Source organism: Manihot esculenta, chromosome 4, assembly GCF_001659605.2.
Source record: "Manihot esculenta cultivar AM560-2 chromosome 4, M.esculenta_v8, whole genome shotgun sequence".
Classification (NCBI taxonomy): domain Eukaryota; kingdom Viridiplantae; phylum Streptophyta; class Magnoliopsida; order Malpighiales; family Euphorbiaceae; genus Manihot; species Manihot esculenta.
In genome coordinates, this window is record NC_035164.2 from 28888649 (window position 1) to 28909812 (window position 21164).

The window sequence follows — 21164 nt, forward strand, 5'->3', positions numbered from 1 at the left end:
AGCCTCTGATGAGCTGAAGCACGAAATATGGAGCAGGGGCTTCCGCATGTTCGCGTCCGGGTTTAATCGAGGCCTGAGAGAAGCCAGGGCTGCTCCCTCTACCCCATTAGGTCAACTCCGAGCCCCAGAAGTGGATTCAGACGGCAAGGAGGTGGTCTATGGGGAGGATGATCACCCTCTTCCCAAAGGGACTTCTCACGCTACCACTGGACCTCTGGAAGAGGATGCCGAGCTAGGGGAGGAAGACAAGCAAGAAGGCAGCCAGTCCGTGGAAGATGATGCCGGGCCTCAAAGGGAAGATACTGGGCCCCCAGGAGGGGATGTAGTGCCCTTCTTGGGCACCGGGGAGTCAGAGCAGGAGGGCGCTGGGCTCCCCGGTGATAGTAGTGCAGGCGATAGCAATGTAATTAATAATGTAAGTCCTTTACGGACAATCTTTCCCCCCATAGTTATAGATGAGTAGATAAAATTGTAATTTACTTTCTTTTCTTATTAATGATATGTGGTTTTCATTTGTGTTTATATTTGAATTATTTTTATTTTTGCTTGCGTTTACTTTTCTGATTCTATCGAGCTGCTCACCTTATTAAAAGTCTAAACTGCTAAAGGCCTAATTTGCTTAATCTATCAATCTATTAAGGATAAAAACTTTTAAGCCAGATGTTTATTCAGTAATTCTCCAAAGAAATCAACCATACTAGACTGACCATCCCAGTTATTAGTTTTTCCACCCTCGAGTTAATCCGGGCTGAAACTCTAGTAATTGATTGAACTCCTAACTTATGAGTTTTTCTAATCTTGGGAAAGCATCCCTGTTTTTATCTCATTGACTTATCAATGACGCAAGCTCGGACGCATAATTTTTGCATAACTACAGCAGGTTAGGTGATGTACTGTCTTAGAATGATAAACCTGTCTTCCTGGATTTGTTCTCCATTCTGTGTTGAGGTTGTGGCATCGTTCGTCTATCCATGCCTTTGATTTACCCCTTGGGTCAGAGGGGACTTGTATCTTTTATTTAGCCATTAGGCTTCCTGAGCTCGGCTCTTTTTTCGCTTGATTTCTCCGAGCTCAGATTAGTGTATCTTAGTTTGGACACTTTTGGTCTCACTGTCGTTTTCATCATTTGTGGTGACGGGATCACTTAGAGGGCCCGGTCACCTACCTTACTGAGGTCTTGAACAAGATTCAGGCACTTTAGTCTTACTGTTGCTTCATCATCTCGGCCGACTTTGTGGTGCCGGGGGCGCTTGGGGAGCCCGGTCACCTACCTCACTGAGGTCTTGAATAAGATTCAGGCACTTTGGCCTTATTGTCGCTTCATCATCTCAGCCGGTTTTGTGGTGCCGGGGGTGCTTGGGGAGCCCGGTCACCTACCTCATTGAGGTCTTGAACAAGATTCAGGCACTTTGGCCTTACTGTCGCTTCATCATCTCAGCCGGTTTTGTGGTGCCGGGGGCGCTTGGGGAGCTCGGTCACCTACCTCACTGAGGTCTTGAACAAGATTCAGGCACTTTGGCCTTACTGTCGCTTCATCATCTCTGCCGGTTTTGTGATGCCGGGGGCACTTGGGGAGCCCGGTCACCTACCTCACTGAGGTATTTAACAAGATTCAGGCACTTTGGCCTTACTGTCGCTTCATCATCTCAGCCGATTTTGTGGTGCCGGGGGCGCTTGGGGAGCCCGGTCACCTACCTCACTGAGGTCTTGAACAAGATTCAGACACTTTGGCCTTACTGTCACTTCATCATCTCAGCCGGTTTTGTGGTGCCGGGGGCGCTTGGGGAGCCCAGTCACCTACCTCACTGAGGTCTTGAACAAGATTCAGGCACTTTGGCCTTACTGTCACTTCATCATCTCAACCGGTTTTATGGTGCCGGAGGCGCTTGGGGAGCCCGGTCACTACCTCATTAAGGTCTTGAGCAAGATTCAGACTCTACGACCTTACTGTCGCTTCATCATCTCAGCCGGTTTTGTGGTGCCGGAAGCGCTTGGGGAGCCCGATCACCTACCTCACTAAGGTCTTCTATCGTCTGTTCTTTCTTTTTCGGAGAGAATTAAGACGCATAACAATAGGAATAACATTGCTTGCTGAAAATAGTGTTATTCAATTCATTTATATTTTCAAAGTACAAGAGTTTTCTTCATGTTACAAACACTTTAAGGGAAGTTCCTCTTCAGGTGCTGGATATTCCAAGCATGAGACTCAGGGTTTCCTTGCATGTCCTCGATTCGATACACCTCTGGTTTGACTGCTTTGATTATTCTGAAAGGACCCTCCCAGGTCAGTGCCAGCTTTCCTACTGCCGCTCTCTTTCTTGTAGCTTCCAAATTTCTCAGGGCCAGATCCCCTACCTTTAGGCTCCTCTCTCTGACCCTCTGATTATAGTAACGAGCCGCCCTCTGTTGATAAGCGGCTGTACAAACTTGAGCTTCTTCTCTGACTTCCTCTAGGGTATCCAGGTTACTTTTTAACTTATCGTCGTTGGTGCTCTCGCTATTAAATTGGACTCGATGGGTAGGGACCTGCAGCTCGATTGGAACTACAGCTTCGGTGCCAAATGCAAGTGCAAAAGGTGTCTCTTTGGTGGGCATCCTAGGAGTAGTCTGGAATGCCCACAGGATACTGTTGAGTTCGTCTGCCCAATTTTCCTTTGCTCCATCCAGTCGTTTCTTCAGTTCCTAGAGGAGATCATAACCACATTCACCACATCTAATCACTTCAGACTTCATTTCTCCGTTAGATGCTCCAGAAAAATAATTGTGTTATTTATATACTATTATTTTTTAGATATTATTTGCTTTTAATATACATTATTTAATAATTGTGTTATTTATATACTATTATTTTTTAGATATTATTTGCTTTTAATATACATTATTAAATATTTTTATGTGTGTGATGAACGTAAATGATAATATTATATGAATAAAATTTAATTTATAATAAATATAATTTTAGTTATGAATTATTCAGAAAATATCAAAATAAACAAAGGATAATTTTTGTTGATATATTACTTGTTTATGAATATGAATTATAATGATTATAAATGAAATTTAATTTATATGAAATATATTTTTTTCTTTTGAATTATATAAATTATACAAAAAGTATTTAGATAAAAATAAAAAATTATTTTATCGAACATTATGAATATTATTGAATATATATATATAATTTTTTGACGTGACAATTTTTGGTAAAATAATTGTATTATTTCTGATGGTTATTTTTTATCTTTAATTATTTTTTATGGATTAGTGACGGATTGGATATTGGATAAATTCTAATGGATTTAAACAGATAGAAGTTGTTGCTAATTTTTCCAACGGATAAAAAAATTGGGACATGACTTCAAGCGATAAGCGACAACTTTGCACTATCAGCGACGAAAAATTTCGTCGCTGATAGTCTGTTTTTGTAGTCATTGTCGCAAATACAAATACGTTAATCGTTAGTGACATAATTTATGGCTCATACTATAAATAATTAACTTAATAAAAAAACAAACTTATACTTATAAAAGAAAATATGTAAATGAAGTGTTTTATTTAAATTCTATTAAAAACATAATCTAAATTAATTTTTACAAGTATACTACAATTGTTAATTTAAATTACTCGTAAGATATAAAATATTTAATTCTTTCGAAATACTGGATCAAATAAAATTATATTTAAAATATAATTATTGAATCCCATATCGACATATCAATTGTAGAAAAGTGTAATGTGTCCTTATATGAGTTATAGGTAATTCTCCCTCGAGCTAACTTTTGTGGTGAGTTAAACCTTACTTAAATTTAACATGGATATCATAATATGACACGGACCCAAATTTAACAGTAATATATATATATATATATATATACATATATATATATATATATATATATAATTTTGTATATAAATTAAATTATTAGTTTTCTTAATATAGTAAAATATAATTTCTCTATTATATATATATTCAAGGGAAGAGTTGCTTAATACACACAGCAATTTTATAGTATAATAATAAATAACTTATTTTATTTTATTTAATATTTATAGTTAAAATAATTAAAAACAATATTTATTAATTAAATAAAACTTAAAACCATGTTATACTTCATTGTCAACCCTTCTACATTTACTTTCAACTCATTTCCTAAAATCGTAGTTAGTTTTAAAATTTTCAATTTTATTGGCAAAAAATAAAATTTATTTAACATATAAATATAATTTTCCAAATTATTTTGCCTAATATGCTTGTTTTTAATGATAAAAAAGATTACATTAATGATTTCTGAGTACACGCAGAGCAAGTAAATTTATTAAAAAACCACACAAATTCACAACTCTTAACATCTTTTGCACCTGCTAAACAAAACAAGCACACACAATTATCCCACTGTTTTAATATACGACATGTCGTTATCTACATATAGTTTTTAATGGCTCTGATGGCCGTGCCCATGGCCAGGCAACTTCTCTTTGATCTTCTCCATAACACCTTTCTTCTCATGCTCATGGTGTTCGCCGCCGCCTGAGGTGGTTTCTGTGGTTGGAGTGCTCGTTACAGTCTCTTCCTTGTGCTTTCCACCCGTCAGTTTCTCCTTTATTTTCTCCTTCAATCCCTTCTTCTTCCTCCTCCCTCCTTGGCCGTCATCCTCCGACTATATTATTGCCATAAAAACAAAAAACATAGCATCAGCTAAATTACTATTAATAATGTAAAAAATATATATACACTAATTTTTTAAAATTATTAATTCTTTTTTATTTAAATTAATAATGTAAAATTATATATGTATTAGTTCTTCCTAGTTTGTGTTTTGAACCAAATATGTTTCAAGTATATGCATATGTGGATCTCACCGAGCCAGAGCTTGAACTGCTAGATCTTTCAATATTCTCTCCCTGCTGCTGCTCTTCTTTCCTACGCTTTTCCTCATCGCCTGCGCCACTGCTGGGGAGCTCACCGGTCTGTTCCTTGTGTGCACGTTCCCCGGCTAAAGGGGTTGTTCCAGAGGTGGCTACGCCAGTGACATGAATTGGGTTGCCAAATTCATCGGTGAGTTGAACTGGGTTGCCGTGTTCATCAGTGAGTGGAATGGGATTTCCATGTTCATCTCTTAAATCAGCCATCTCAAATTCCTAGAGCTCAGAAAACACCACGGAAGCAAAGTAATGGGATTGATAAACAAGGATTATGGCGGTCGGAGGGTGGCTTTAAAGGAAATGGATAGCGGTGGAAGACGGAAACGTCTGCATGGATGTAAGAAGCTATATCATTGGACACGTGTTGTTAAGAATCATAGCTATTGACACGTAGGGATCAGTTCTCAACTTCTCGGCTAGTGGATCAGTTCATCGTATATCATCCAAATCTTATAATTTTGCTAGAAAATTCATTGAAAATAATTTTTTATTAAAATATTTTTGCTCGTATCTTTTAAGGTTTGATTTAAAAAATTATTAATGGAAAATAATTTTAATTTAAGTATATTAAATTAAATTATTTTAAAACTTTTTTTTACTATTTAATATCCATAATTCAGTGTAATTGTGCGTATTATTATATTATTTTATATAAATTCTATAACCAATATTAAAAAATATTTTTTTATTATAGTATAAATAAAAATTATAAAAATTCATTTTATAATGAAATTATATTTTATCATATATATTTTATTAAGCGGCTCTTAATTTTTATTTTTTTTAATTGCTTCCTGCCAGCGGCGAGCTCCGCAGCTGGCCGCACCAGCAGAAAATTTTTGAGAATTTTGCCACGTTGAAAAAATTTATCCATCTTTGACAATTATTTTTTTCCACCCTTATTGATAAAATTTTTTTAATCCCTCATTTTTATATAAAGCTCACAAAATTTCACCCAACAATAATAAATTTAAATACATAGTGAGAAGAGAGGGAAAAACGAGGAAACGACACTAGTTGGCTTTCTAATGAAGATTGGGAGAGTTTGGTGTAGCTAGAATCTTGTATAATTTTAGCTTAGTGTTTTTTATGATTCATGTCTGATGTTTGATTAATTTTAGTTATTGTTGATGGACTTTTGTAATCTCCAATTTAGTCGTGCTTGCTTATTGTTGAATGTGATAAAAAAACTACATTTGTTTTCTACTGGTGTTTTTCATGTATCGATTGTTACGAGGATCATTGGGCAACTTAGATTGATCAGTATTTCTTTTTTCAGGATGCTTGGCTATGGACTTTCTTTGAGTTCTTTGGATTTCGGGGTTGTTTGTTCTTTAAATTTAATTGTTGTTATTTCGATAGATTTTTCTGTACAGCTTTGTTTTTCACTGGATGAATGTTATTCTATTGCTCGATAGGCTTTAATGCAATTAAAATTGCATGGTTAAAGGAAAAAAAAATCCCACTAGCCCAATCTATCAGGACTCGGCCCATAATCTAGATATGTAACCTAAGAAGCTCTGCAAACCTCCAGCCGTCGCACAGGCACAGCCACTATCAAGGTTTAGCTCGCATGGATATCCTTGGCCTTGGAGGATCACCAATAAGAAAGGGAGCTGTGGATATAGAAACCCTCGAGATTCCCGTGCATCCCACCACAGGGCAATGACTTAAAATCTCTTTATGCAGCCGCAGGTAACTTTAAATAAATAAATAAACAGATACAAATTTCATTTCACAAATCTTATATGTAAAGGCATTAAGATTTATTATTCAACCCAACAAACTTAGCAAGAAACAAATTGATTTGGATCAACTCAAGAATTGCCCACGCGTGAAACAAATTGTTCTGTACAAAGTGAGGATAAGATCACCAGTCTCGTCATGCATTTTCATTCCGCTAATTTTTCATGATCAATGAAAGATTTTCTTTTTCTATGAAATTCTTTACTTCTCTTTACACTGTCACTTCACAACTAATCCTGTTGTCCTTTCAGAATACATATGCAGATGTTTGAAAACCAAGCTTGAAGGATGCGGATGATGTTCTGTGGTGCTTGCATCCCCTTCATTGCAAGTACATACCAGAATCTGTATGCATAAAAACTTGAAGTCATGTCAAGTCCCCAAAAATTTGACAAATTAACTTGATTAATCAAACCAAAAAGTTCTAACTTCATTCAGGTTTGCAATTATAGCCCATCCTTTTAATTGTCAATTGCATATACAACATTTTCGCATCAGTGTCAATTGTAGCTATATCTATAAATACATGTGCTATAACTTCCAAATTGTCAATCTAGCACATATTCATACACAACATAGGTGGAGAGAGCAAAAATAGTGGAAAATTGATACTCTCTTTTCACTTGTTTTAAGTGTTAAATGATGTTATCATAATGGGAAGACAACTTTGAGTCATTTATACTGACATAAACAGGAAACACATGAGATGGGTGCGCTCACCTCTTAATCATTAGAAAGTACCTCACACCTTCAATGATCTTGTCCAGAAGAATCCCTGCTTTTTGGTTGTGTGGTTATCTGCTAAGGATTTACTACTCTTTGATCCAAGCGAAAAATGCCTCTTCAAGAAAGGCTTTGCTAAGGAGCCCTTCATGCTGGAACTGGTGGTTATCTTGGGACCCTTTCCTGCATGCCCACAACCTTTTAGGCGATCAAACATGATAGGATCATCAAAATCACTATCCGTGACTCGGTTCCTTGACCTCTTGTTTTTTGCTCTTAATTCCATTTCTGCTTTAAAAGCTTTTTGAGACAGCTTCTGGGTCTTCTTCTCCCCCAAAGTGCAAACAGGGCAAGGAGGATCATACTTGCTAATTTCAGGCGTCATAATCTCCAAACACTCAGCATGGTGAACATGCCCGCAAATTAGAACAGCAACCACGGAGAGCTCATTACTTGAAACAAGTTTCTGGCTGCTCCACAAAGATTTCTCAGTCAATAGCTTTGAGCAAATCCCACATTTTTGAAGATTGGCAGAGGGAGAAGATGATATTTGACCATTTAATCTAGTTCTCTCATGCCTGAAGCTCAAGGAGTCATCGTCAAAAGAACACCTTCCTCTATGGGAAGTAGTCAGGAGCTCAGAAAATGAGTGCATAGACCAACCATCTGAAGAGCCACCATGGGATCCCCGAGTTGATTTCTTGCTCCATGAGGGGATGGCGGGCCTCTCCTCAGGAGCTGAACAACTATTTGACGACTTCAATTCTGGGATTTGGGCATCAGGACCTTGCCCCATTAACTGATGGGCAGAATCAGGCCAACTTGGCGTGGTAGAGCTAGCAGTATGAGGATTAATGTGGGATGAAATTGGAGATGTTATTGATGAAGTTGAAGGCAATGAGAGAGAGAATTTTGTGGGAGATGGATCTGAAACTGTTGAGGCCTCCATTGACTCCTTCACCTGCAAATGTGCAGATTTAACGAAACAAGTCAAAATTAAGGAGAAAAGGGGTATCAAATCTAACAAACTAAAAACAAACAAGGAAGTTCCTTTCATAAGAAGCAGCTCTACCTGTTCCAAACTTGTGTCCACCGAAATATTCCTTAATATGGACGGATCTGCAATATGCATAAAATAATATCATACTACTATCGCAAGCTTCCTAATATAAAATTAAGGTAAAGAAAAGATAGGGGGAGAGAGACAGAGAGAAGAAAAAAAAACACCAGTTACTGTGAAACAAATGTACCAACTACAAAGAAATTGTTATCCTCAGACAATAATTATTTAATCATGATACAGAAACAAATGACATTTATAGGGTGCAGAATGCTATTAACTCAAATCTTGAGAGCAGACCCATATATATAAATGAAACTTAAAACCAGACTACCAATTAATTGGTACAGAAGTTAACTCAAAGAAGCTAGAAATAACCTTCAGGATATTTTTTGAGTCAGAATTCACAGGTCCCAACAGTGGGCTGCTTATTAGATGAGCTTTATTGAACTTGGCTCATTAACCTTTAGGCAAGCTTTTATTGAGTCGAGTATCAAGTCACTCAACTGAATTGCAGGCCCAGCAGCAACTCTAGGAAAAAGGGTTTAAAGAAAAAGGCCACTTGTGTTCTCCTTTCCGGAAATCAGATAAACAAGCAAGGATTCTCCCTTCACATTTACAAAACTTCCATTAGAACTATTGATCACTCTTAATTGCATTCAAAGGAAGGCTACAAGTCATTGTCCTTAATAGTTCACTCCACAACAGATAATGTCATCCTTTTTAACATTTCCAATGCTTCTTGTATCTTCCTGCTTCTTGCTTACACAGAATTTTAATTCCCACTTCCCTTGCAAGTTAGTATTGTTATATCTTATCAGGACCTTCAGTTTATATATCCAAGCTACTAAATTTCCAAAAAAGGAGAACTTTCCACCTCTGCATGATTATGAGGAGTTGGATCAGTTAGCATAAATCAGTCAACTATCTCCAACCATGGGTATAAGCCAGCCCTTAGGTAGGCTCCACTTTCTTCAATTGCATTCTTAGCTTGGTTAATTTTGCTAATGCTCAACAATCCTACATTTCAGGGCATGAAGAGAGAAATATCAAGAATTTTTTACACTCATTTTCTCTTGACAAACCTTCTCGCATTGCTAGCTCAAGGTGGAGAAGTGTCTATGGCCCATATGAAGCGCACATTACTCCTTTCCACAACCGATGTGGGATTCAACATACCCCTCAGGCCAAGAATTTTTACTGGTACATGACATATTTATAGAAGACTCAATATCAGATGGGAGGCTTTGATACCATGTTAAATTTGGACCAGGTCTAAATCACTCTAACTCAAGGGGTCTAAATCACTCTAACTCAAGGGGAAGGAGTGCCTATGGCCTAAAAGGGGCACATTACCCCTTTACACAACCGAAAGGGATTCAACATAGAGTAATAGATATCTAGGACTTGCAACCAAGAGAACATAAGTTTGACCCAAGAGGCAAAGAGTAGCCATTTCATATACAATAGGTTGTATCATAAACAAATAGATTATTCTTTCCATAATTCCAGAAAATCACATGCCGCATAGATCCAGTGTCAAGCACTCATTCTTACCTCTTGCCTTATATACATAGGAGGTATCTCTAGTAACAAAGGAATTTCCAGCAAGATTCCTACCTTAACTGTTGCTTAGGTATGTTTCAACCAATGCATGCTTTAAATGCCCATATAAAAGTAATTATACGACACTATCTGGCAGGCATATAACATGTTACCTTACAAACAATAAAATGATCAAGGCCCAGAACAAATTTCAACATTATGTAAAAATGTCATAAAATTACAAGCTCCATGAACTGGTTATTTACCTGAAGCAGGAGTCCTCACATGTGCAGTAGCAGCTTCAGATGTTGGAGACTTCTGCCACGCACGCCTCCGAAAACTATCCAAGGGGCTTCCATCCTCGGATGCATAGGCTGATTCATATTTAATATCTGTTCCGTCATTCCTAATATTTGCATCTTGAAACCAAGTTATGGAAGTCTCTTCCCCAGCTACACGCCTTCTATTATCCCACCTAAAGCTCCATGTCGGAGAATACCGGGTATTCCTATGCAATATCTCACTGCTTGGTCCATTTACTATATTTTTGTCTCTAGCAGCAACACAACAAGCACCCCCCATGCTAAAACACAGTGGAAGCGAAGTTCTGATAAAAATCCCAAAAGTTTTACTCACATGCTCTGGCCAAGCACAAGCTAAAATCCTGCACCATCACTTTGTGGGGAGGGGGGGAAACCAGTTGTGGTTGTCCCTCTGCAATTAAAAGGGGGAAATTAAAACAAATACCATCATTATGATGATCACTAACTTGATAACCAGACGCTAACTACAGAGAGTTTTAATCATGCAAAAGAAGCGCAGCTTGAAAATTGAAGAAATTCCTAACAACCCTCGCAAGAACTAAGACTCAATTCCTCCTCACCCTTCACACTAAATCATTCACCCCTCCGTAGAAAGTTTGCACTGAAAAAAAAAAAAAACAAGATCTTATTCTTCAAAAGGGTCGAAGAAAAGTGGGGAAATTACCCAATTTTGAGAAGATTACGAGGGTTTGATTTCCAAGTACAATATCAAATGGAGAAAAAAAAAAGGGGGAAGAAAATTCAAAGTCAAATTACTTCATCTAAAGTCAAAAATGTACCAACAGATTTCAGAAAACATGAACAGAGACAAAAAGGAAAATACAAAATTCTCTCTGCTTGAACACTCACTTGTTCACACCAACCCCACCAAATCATAACCACTGGAAAGGGGCGAGAACAGTAAAAAACACCAACAGGAACACCCAAAAAGAAGAGGAAATCTCGGGAAAAAAAATAAAAAGAGACTGAAAATCGAATCAATCTGCTACTCTCCAGGGAAGTGAGGAGTGAGTCTTAATCCAAAAACCTCTAAAAATATAAAATCACATAACAAAAATAGAAACATTACACATGTATAGAAACAAAAAGATCCGAATTTTCCGCCGAAAAAACTGCGCCCTTCGTCAAAAATTACTAAACAATAATAACAATAACAATAACAAGAAGAAGAAGAAGAAGAAGAAGAAGAAGAAGAGATAACTGTTGTTATATTGTGAAAAATCAAACACCGAAAATCTGAGACTGACGTGATGGAGCACTACCTCAATCGGAGGCGAAACGCCACCGTTTTATGGAGAGAATATATCTTTTTCCCCGATACTGGACAGAGAATAAAAACGTGAGTGGAGAGAGGCTGCTGCTGCTGGTTCTTCGGTTGCAGAAAGAGGGAAAGAGAGGGAGAGAAAGGTCGTTTTAGACGGTGCTGTTGACTGCGTTAGATTTGGTTCAAGAATTCTACGTTTAAAATTTTACGGAGCTGGGGTGACGTACGTATCCGTCGTTTCTTTTATTAATTTTTGCCACGTAAACTTTAAAAATGTTTCCCTCCTATTGGCGGTAAATTTAAAAAGGAAAAAAAAAAAGAAAAAGGTGAAATTCTTTGGAATGCACTGCTGCCTTTATTTTTTTGTTCTTCTCATTTAAAATTAGTTAAAATATAAATAGAAACAAAAGCGGGAAGGAGTGATGGCTTCTGCTTTAAGCAGAGTGCGTCGTACGCATGGCATGGTTTTCAGTTTTCACGTTAGAAAAAGTAGTTAAGATAATGCACTAAGTTTAGTGGAGTTTTTTTACCAGATTTTTTCAGATCTAGTTCCTGAGTGGTGCTTCTCAGGCAATGAACGATAGATGGGCTCGAGGAGAGGCTGCATGTAGTTGAGTGCTCGTCTTCTCTCTCGCTTTTATCGAGCTTTCTTCTTCTTCCTCGTTGTTCTATTGTTTTTGAAACTTCTCCTAATTTGATCCATGTTGGTGCAAAATTGGTGTGACTGAGGTTTAACCCTCTCTCGTAGTACCGGTTTCCATGGTAGCTCTCCCGTTTGGTTGCATGCATTTTCCTGGTTTTTATCTCTTTTTTTTTCTGAAATTCAATATCGAATTTAGAAGAATAAAATAATCTTTTAAATTTATTCAGTAATACATTCAAAATTATAATTTAAAATTTTTAATATAATTCAGATTAAATGTATCTAATTATATAAGAAATTAGTATATAAAATATTTTATTTATGTGAATATGGTATTACGGAATGGATTAGAATGCATGAGCAAGATAGTTTATATTTTTTTTTCAATTAATTAATTATTTTTTATTTAAAAATTATAAAGCCTAAATAATTGATTTCATTAATATATATAAAAACTAAATATTAAAAATAAATCTAATACTAATTTGGAATAGTCAAAATAAATCCAATATTCTAGTTACATTAATTAGGATATTTAGATTCTTATCAGACATAATTAATGAACTTTAATTTAATTTAATAATTTATAAATAATTATGTTAATTACGTGAACTGAAAATGATAATAAAATTAAATGATTCTTTTTAAAGAATACAATATATAAATATGTAAATACATATTCTAATTTTTATATATATATATAATGAATTAATAAATTTTAGACATTTAAATTAAATAAATTCATTCTAAAAAATTAAAATTTTAGTTTAATCATGATTATAATTAAAATTTTAAATATTATCATTATTACTAACTTTTAAAATAATTTTGATTAAATTTAAATTAATATATGTTATACCATGTTTTATTTATTTAATTTTTTAAATATTAATTAAATTTATATATAAATAATTTTTAACTTTAATTAAGTATATACTTTTAAAATATTTAACTCTTATTATTTTAATCTTTAATTTTTATATGAAATTTCTATTTTGAATAAATGTTAGTTTTAAATTAAAGATTTTAGAATTTAAATTAGGGATTAAAGTAATAAAAGTAAAATATTTTTAAGATATATTGTTAATTAAATTTAAATAATTAGTTATATAAATTTAAATAATAATAAATAAATAACATATAGGGTGATACATATATTAATTTAAAATTAACCAAAATTATTTTAGTATAGATTGTAAATATAAAAAAAATTAGTATAATATTAAAAATTTTAATTATAATCGTAATTAAATTTAAATTTTTAATTTTTTATATTTAATTGAATGAATTAATGTAGATATCGGTTATAATTATAATAAATTTAAAAATTTAAAATTAAAATTTAAAATTTTATTATCTCAAATTAAAAATATTGATTATAATCGTAGATATAAAAGGAATATTTGCTAGACCTTTAAAATATAAATAATTAAATTTTAAAGAGAAAAAAATTAGAAAAATAATTTAAACCACAATATTTAGTGTGTTTGTAAATTAAAACCTTTTAAATATAGGAAACAGTTGAATTTTACATAAAGAAAATATATATTTTAAAAATAAATTTAAAAGTAGTGGGGCAAGTTGCCTCATACAAATCCATTTACTGAATAATAATCCAACAAATTTTGTCTTATTTTAAAAAATAAAAGGAAATTGTTCAAATATCCCATATTCTTAACTAGCCCTGTGCAATCGGTCGGTTCGGTTCCGAACCGAACCGAACCGATAAAACCGAAAACCGATTTGTTGAAAATTTTAAAACCGAAAAAACCGATTCTGAAGGTATAACCGAACCGAATCGAACCGATAAAAATCGGTTCGGTTCGGTTCGGTTCGGTTCAAACCGAAATTTTTTTTTAATTTTTTTTTTTAATTTCAAAAAAATAATTTAATAAACATTCTAAACATTTTCAGATGAGAAAACTGACATACCAGAAAAAAAAAAGAGAAAAATTGCAGTAATTTGTAATTGATTGAAGCAAAAAAAAAGGAAATCCAGCTGCCCCTCCATGCATTTTGGCGAGTCACTCCAAAAGTCCATATACATATACATCCAGATATTGAGTTGAGGAGATTGTTTGCCCAAGTCATGATATGTTAGAACAATCTCCAAATGTATTTTCCTTCTAATGTATTAATCACTTCTAATGTATTTTCCTTTTTTTTTTTCCCTAAAAAAGGAAGCTAAAATAAGGCTTAACAGTAAATAGGAAGAAGAGAACCATATTTAAAAAAGAAAGTTCAGATAATGAAGTGAAAAAAAATGGGGATATTTTTTTTTATTATTGATAAAATGGAATGGTGGAGAAAAGAAACAGTATTAATAACAACATATGTTTATCCTTGTTTAGCTAACCCTCCCATTAAGTAGCCACCGCAACAGTCATCCAATCTCCCACAAAGCCTTCCAATTCTTTCTGTATACATCACATATATACATGTACAATATCCTCTTCTACCAGCCTGCCACTCTCTCTCTCTCTCTCTAATCAATTTTACATCTGTTTTCTCTTTTCCTTTGTCCTTTTTCACTTTTTCTTTCTTAATCCAAGTGGGGATACAATAACAGGCTGGCCTACAAGAAAATGAGGGCAAAAAAAAGAAGAAAAAGCCAAAGAGCATACAAAAAGCAAGAGGAGGAGGAAGAACGTGGAACCAGAGTAGTACCTCTTGCTCTCAAGAGATCAGTCCACGGTCGGCGGCGAAACTCACCAAATCGATGGGAAAGAGGTTGATGGTCGACGGTCAGCGGTCGGAGGTCGACGTGAAAGAGAAAGAGAGGCCAGGGGGATGAATCGGGATTCGAGAGAGAGAATAGGGTTTCGGGGGGGAATCGGGTTCAGGAGAGGAGACTGCAGAGAGGAGAACGGGATGAATGAAATGAAGGGGTTCAGGGGCTGGGCTGCTGAAGCGTACGATAGGCCAGGCCAGGGGGAGGGCTCGGGCTCAGGCATGGGCTTGGGCCTTGCCAAATCGATTTTTCGGTTTGATCGGTTATTTAACATGTTTAAACCGAACCGAACCGAAAACCGAATAATTTTAAATCTACTAACCGAACCAAACCGATCGTACCGATTAACCGAACCGAAAAACCGAAATTAATCGGTTCGGTTCGGTTTTTCGGTTTAAACCGAAAAACGCTCTCCCCTATTCTTAACCATTGCGTTACAACAATGCACACACATCTAGGCGTCCGTAGGCACCCCGCTGATTTATTTATTAAAAGAAAAAAATTGAATCTTTGAGATCAGTTTAATTTAATTGTTTATTAATAATTTTTTTTAAAACAAAATTAATTGGTATATTAATAAAATTACATAAAATAAAAAGAAAATATTCTTTCAAATAGAAAAATGATCATACTTAAAATTTTTTAATTAAAATGTAAGCGATTAGAGTGGTATGACGATAAATTTATTTAATATAAATTAATTTTAAAATTTAATAAAAATTTTTAATTATTCAAAATCAAATTTAATTTAAAAATATCTAAATGTGTAGATATAAGAATTTGAATTATCTATAAATGGTCTATAAATGGTCCATAAAAATACAATTATTAAAAAATAAAAATTTTATTATAAAAAATAAACAGTAATGAAAAACTAAAGTTTTAATAATTATAAGCATATCATTACCTTTCGAAAAATTAGAAAAATCAAATTAAAATATTAATAGGAACAATCAGGTTTAAAAAAAGTAAGAGACGAGAGTATCAAATAATAAAAAAATTATAGAAAAAAATTTGCATCAAAATTTTATTAATAAATTTTTGAATATTTACTTTTAAGATCAAATAATTTTTTAGATATTATTTATAAAATCAAGGTAATTGCTTGATTTAATAAAAATTTTTTAAATAATAAAATATTATTTTAATTTAAAATATAAAAATGTAGTAACTTAATTAACAAAAAATTAAAAGAATAAATAGAAATAGTCAATAACTTTTAAAATTATAATTATAATATTTTATTATTAAAATAATATTTTATTAAGTAATGACTCATTTAACTTTTTATAGATTTATTTAATTAAAAAATTAAATTAAATTTATTTTTTTTAAAAAATCATGAATTACGATATTTATTAAGGGCTGAGTTTAACCATTTTCTATATAATTATAATTACGATATAATAACATAAGATTTAGGTAATTTAACGGTAAAATATATATTAAATAAAAAAAGCAAAATATATAATTTAAAATTTTATTTTATCTTCAATTTTAATTTTATTCTATTTATTTTTTTAATATTTACTCTTTAAAAATAAATATTTACATACTATTATATTATAGAATTAAATTATTCAATAATTAAAAATTGAATGTGTGATATGTTAATGATCTTTAAAAATTAAATTATTTAAAAATTAAAAATTAAAAATTTAGAAAAATAAAATATTTTTTATAAGAATATAAGGGCATAAATTATGTATTTAATAAATAAATAAATATAAAAATTTTCATCACAATGAAAAGACTGAGATATAATTTTTTTATAATTTTTAAAATATATATATATATATATATATATATATATATATATTAATGTTATGATATCAAGAGAAAATAGAATTTATAATGATTGAATAAGTTTGGTGAGGAGGGAGCGCCTCCCCTTTTATTTTTTTCTTTTGTCGGCTAATGAGCTCTAACGGTCATGTTACTATTGGGCCATCTGTCTCTATCATGCGGATACGTACGTACTAAAATGTCAGACGTATGTTCCATACAAAATGACCATTTAATTTCTCTTTGACACGTGTGTAACAGATTTGCAGGATGTATGAATCGGCTGCCCCTTACCACATTGGGCCTCAGAGTCGAGCCAGGTGTGAGAAGACTGAGGCCCACGAGAGGTCGGACTTCGAGGCCGGGTGGTGTAGGCCGGCTCGTTGAAGAGACCCTTTAACTCTTAGATCGGAATTGTCATCATCGGTTAGGCCTTATATCGTGGTGATGAAATTCAGCGGTAAAATGATAAACTTATTTTTTAATTATATTAAAAGTAATAAATATTAAATTTATCTTTATTTTAAATTTATTAATAAATTATTATTAAAAATTTACTCTCTCTTGTCCATCTTTTATTTTTTATTGGTTAGTTCACGTGGTAAAAGATGGATAAGTTTAAAAGCAACATCACTATTCATTTTTCTTCCCAACCAAACACTCAAACAATGAAAATAAAAAATTTGCCAGTCCCTCACAATATAATGAACAACTCATCTTCAAAACACTCAACCATTTTGATCTCTCTCATTCTCAAACACATTTGAAGGATGAAATACATAAAATAACTAAAAGATATCTCACTAAATTTTCAAAATAATTAATTTTAAACTTACCACATTAAATTTATAATTTACAATTGTAAAAGAAAATCGATGATTCACTCAATATATTGGATGAAATAGTACCTTTAATTTATGAATTTTGATATACATTTGCGTAGATAAAAACATATATCTTAATTATTACTTCTTACATTTCATAATTTTTATTTTTTTTATTAGTTTTAAATTATTATCCACTTTTTATTTATATTATAATAATATATAAATCAACCTCTCATTTAATATGGTATTTCTCAGTAAATATTCAATAAAAATTAATATTTTAAAGAACTATAATTAAAATTTTAATAAAAAATTATATTTTTTAATATAAATGAAAAACATAATAGATAAAAATTATACATGAGTACTTTTTAACAATATTTTTATTTTTGAGTCAAAGCTCTTAATAATTGTTTTTTTTTTTTTTTTTGCTTGGCTTAATCCTCTCTACTAAAAATTAACAAATACATTGAAAATATAAATTTATTAACTATTAAATAAGATATTTAATCATATTAGGGATCCATTTAACTTAAATATAAAATCATCCTTTACTTGAACGATAAATAAACTAAAATCATATACTTTTAGTGTCTTTAATTCTTTAGGGTTTCTAAAGATAACTAGCAAGAGAAAAGAATTAGATTCGGATAATGATAGAGTAAGACAACGAAGAAATTCTGTCATAACATACCATCATAAATTAATTACGGCTGAATTAGTGAATTTAGATTAATTAATTATATTAGTGGGTGATAGTGTCCGAAACGAATATGTGATCGCAAAACCATTTCAATGTTTAAATCAGTAAATCAAAAAAGAAAAATAGTGGTCGAAATGAGTATGTGATTGCAATGGGTAAATAATGCAGAAAATCATTTCAATGTTTAAATCAGTAACTAAAAAAAAATAACGAATGAATGAATTGTTTAAAATTCAAGAGCAGTTATATAAAAATGCGTAGTTTAATTTTTACAATCGTTAACCGTTTATACCATAATAATATAAAATTTAATTATAATATTTTTTAAAAATTCGGTTGATATTACCGACTAATTGATCATAAATTTCATGATTACTAGTCTAATAAAAATTTATTGAATTGTAACATGTAACAAGTAATTTTATATAAAAATTCAACCTATTTAAAAAAAGGCAAGTTCTGACGAAAAATTAAGTGTTACAGTATTCAAGTCTTTCTTGTGCGTATCAACTTATCTTTATTACATGATATTACTTTATGATGACAGTTTATTATTTATTACTGTTAAAATAATTTTTTAATTTTTATTATTATTATATTCTTTTTTATATAGCATTGACAACTCGTAAGAGCTCAGCCTCCAGTAATACCTATCTTTGTGCAAAACACATCTAAAACACCAAAAATAAATATTACAACTCGAGAAAATCAAATTACACTAACTACATATAATAACATTAAACATTGATTAAAACATGCACAGCCATATACAAATTTCAATCAAATAACTTAATAACTAATTAATGTATTTTTATAATACATCATTATTAATAAAGTTACTTTTATTTTATATTTCTATAATAATTTAAAAATTTAACTCGATATTAGCGATAGATTTTAAATCGACTTAAAATTGCTGAAACTCCAATATGAAATCTTATAAAAGTCAAATTTTTAGTGATTTGGAAACTGGATGCGCTTCATATACGAGTAGTTTTGAACAAAATGTTAGGCATGGGCCTTGTTGTTTTAGCCCAATTGGGCCATAGCTCGATACGTTGCCGTTTCAGTACATGATTTCCTATTAATTAACGTATCAAAACCCATCACTCTTGCCGAAGAAATCAATCCTATATTCATTTTTCAATAATTTCTAAGCAAATAAATTATATTAGAAACTATTTGGGAGGAGAAGGAAAAATTAATAGTTTGGAACAACAAATGACCAATAGTTATAAATTATCAAATGCATATTTTATTTTATTCCTAAATTTATACGTTTTAAAAATTGCTACATTTTTAAAATTTCCATTAATCTAATTACATTAAATATAAACGGAGCTGATTTATAAAAGGGATTACTTATAATAAAAATATTAATTTATTTTCATTATTTTTCTTTAATAATAAATATATAAAATAATATAAAAAAATTAACTAATTATAATTTCTCAATTTTAAAAATTACATTAAAAACTTTTTACACCGACATCTTCCAGATCTCTTCAAAATGTGACACTTAAAGATTTTTACACGAGCATGGTATTGATATGAAAGTTTAGGACATGAGTTTGAATAGTAACAAAAATCGAAGGATAGGTTGTTAATCCCTAAAAATTTTAATTATTTTCATTCGATTTAATTTTAATAAAAAAAATAAATTAAATCGATTAATAATAATAATATATTATTTTTATTAATAATTAATTATTTAATAAAAAATTAGTATCTAAAACTTCTAGCTATAATTTGGATTTTATTTTTACATCAATAGTATGAAAGTTTTGTATATATTAATTAATTGAATCTATATCATAAAGCTAATTAACTATTAATTAGGAATTAGGATGGCATGCTTTTAAAAGCCACCACCTTTTAAACCTCTCTCTCGTAATCGTAATCGTAATCGGTTGTTTAAGCATGCGCATGCTCCATCACCATCATGTAATATTAGCCAGATATGGCCTACGCTCAACCCCTAATAATTTAACTTTTTCAAAATTAATCCATTCTTTTTAATTTTTAAATAATTTGCCCCAACTTGTTATCTCAATATGTATTTCCCTTTAATCATTATCCCCTTTAATTAGAAAAAAAAAAAAGCAATTACACTTTAATATAACGTTATTAATGATTTTTTTCCATAAATTAATCCCTAAAAATTATAATTGTTTAGAAATAACTTTTTATATTTTTACAAACTATTCTTCCATATTTATTAAATTTCAATCTAATATTTGAAGAAAATCAAAACAATAAAATGAAAAATTAAGAATTTCCTCTATAATTGATTTAATTAATTTCTTATTTAATTAGATAAAAGGTATTGTCATATTTTTAATTTAAGTTATTGTTATTATTTTCTTGCTTTTTTTTCAAACTTTAAGATATTGAAATTTAAAAAACATGGAAAATTAATTTATAAAATTGTAATGACTTATTTATAAATAATTATAATATTTAAAAATTAATTTATAAAATATAAATATGTAGTTAAAATTATAAAGTTTAAATTAATTATTAATTCTTTATTAATAAAATCCTATTTTTGTGTGTGCATATATATAATTGAAATATAAGAGATGCATATTATATGTAATTGAAAATAAAAATGTGTATATCTCATGTTCTAAAATTTAGAAAATAGAATTTTATGTAGTTATATAAGTTTAGGCGAGTCAACAAATTGTTTTCGGATCTTGATTGAATTCGGAAGTGATTATGTAGAACACTAAGTTAATTCAAACTTATACGATCATTAAAAACTCTATTTTCTGAATCTCATAACATCAATATCCATCTAATTATTAAATTGTTTGGATTCAAGTTCTAAGAATACGACATATTTTTCTGAAATTCATCCAATAGAAATCAAAAAAAGAAAAGGATGA

The 21164-nt window shown here is 31.4% G+C and overlaps 2 protein-coding genes across 4 annotated transcripts; both read right to left on the minus strand.

Moving 5' to 3' along the window:
• Positions 1 to 4295: 4295 nt before the first annotated feature.
• LOC122723486 (embryogenic cell protein 40-like) lies at positions 4296 to 5184 on the minus strand. The gene is made up of 2 exons (XM_043955695.1): positions 4861 to 5184; positions 4296 to 4658 (listed from the first exon to the last, which is right to left on the minus strand). The coding sequence occupies exons 1-2, from the start codon at positions 5128 to 5130 to the stop codon at positions 4434 to 4436; spliced, it is 495 nt and encodes a 164-aa protein (XP_043811630.1). The 5' UTR covers positions 5131 to 5184; the 3' UTR covers positions 4296 to 4433.
• Positions 5185 to 6623: 1439 nt separating this feature from the next.
• Positions 6624 to 11770, minus strand: LOC110607756. Of its 3 annotated transcripts, none has more exons than XM_021746910.2 (5): positions 11583 to 11770; positions 10264 to 10711; positions 8465 to 8511; positions 7390 to 8353; positions 6624 to 7014 (listed from the first exon to the last, which is right to left on the minus strand). In XM_021746910.2, exons 2-4 carry the CDS (start codon positions 10577 to 10579, stop codon positions 7412 to 7414), a joined length of 1305 nt encoding a protein of 434 aa, XP_021602602.2. In that variant the 5' UTR covers positions 10580 to 10711; positions 11583 to 11770; the 3' UTR covers positions 6624 to 7014; positions 7390 to 7411. The 3 variants fall into 3 exon arrangements, with proteins under 3 accessions (XP_021602602.2, XP_021602604.2, XP_021602603.2); XM_021746912.2 differs by lacking the exon at positions 11583 to 11770 and adding an exon at positions 11522 to 11537; XM_021746911.2 differs by lacking the exon at positions 11583 to 11770 and having other exon boundaries at positions 10264 to 11468.
• Positions 11771 to 21164: the final 9394 nt, after the last annotated feature.

What these genes read in the sequence shown, in the direction of transcription:
- LOC122723486 (XM_043955695.1), bottom strand. Translation starts at nt 5,130, where the DNA reads ATGGCTGATTTAAGAGATGAACATGGAAATCCCATTCCACTCACTGAT. An exon ending in GCAGTTCAAGCTCTGGCTCG is followed by an intron (nt 4,659 to 4,860) that starts GTGAGATCCACA and finishes GCAATAATATAG; the next exon opens with TCGGAGGATGACGGCCAAGG.
- LOC110607756 (XM_021746910.2), bottom strand. Translation starts at nt 10,579, where the DNA reads ATGGGGGGTGCTTGTTGTGTTGCTGCTAGAGACAAAAATATAGTAAAT. An exon ending in TGTGAGGACTCCTGCTTCAG is followed by an intron (nt 8,512 to 10,263) that starts GTAAATAACCAG and finishes TGCATATTGCAG; the next exon opens with ATCCGTCCATATTAAGGAAT. An exon ending in TGGACACAAGTTTGGAACAG is followed by an intron (nt 8,354 to 8,464) that starts GTAGAGCTGCTT and finishes GCACATTTGCAG; the next exon opens with GTGAAGGAGTCAATGGAGGC.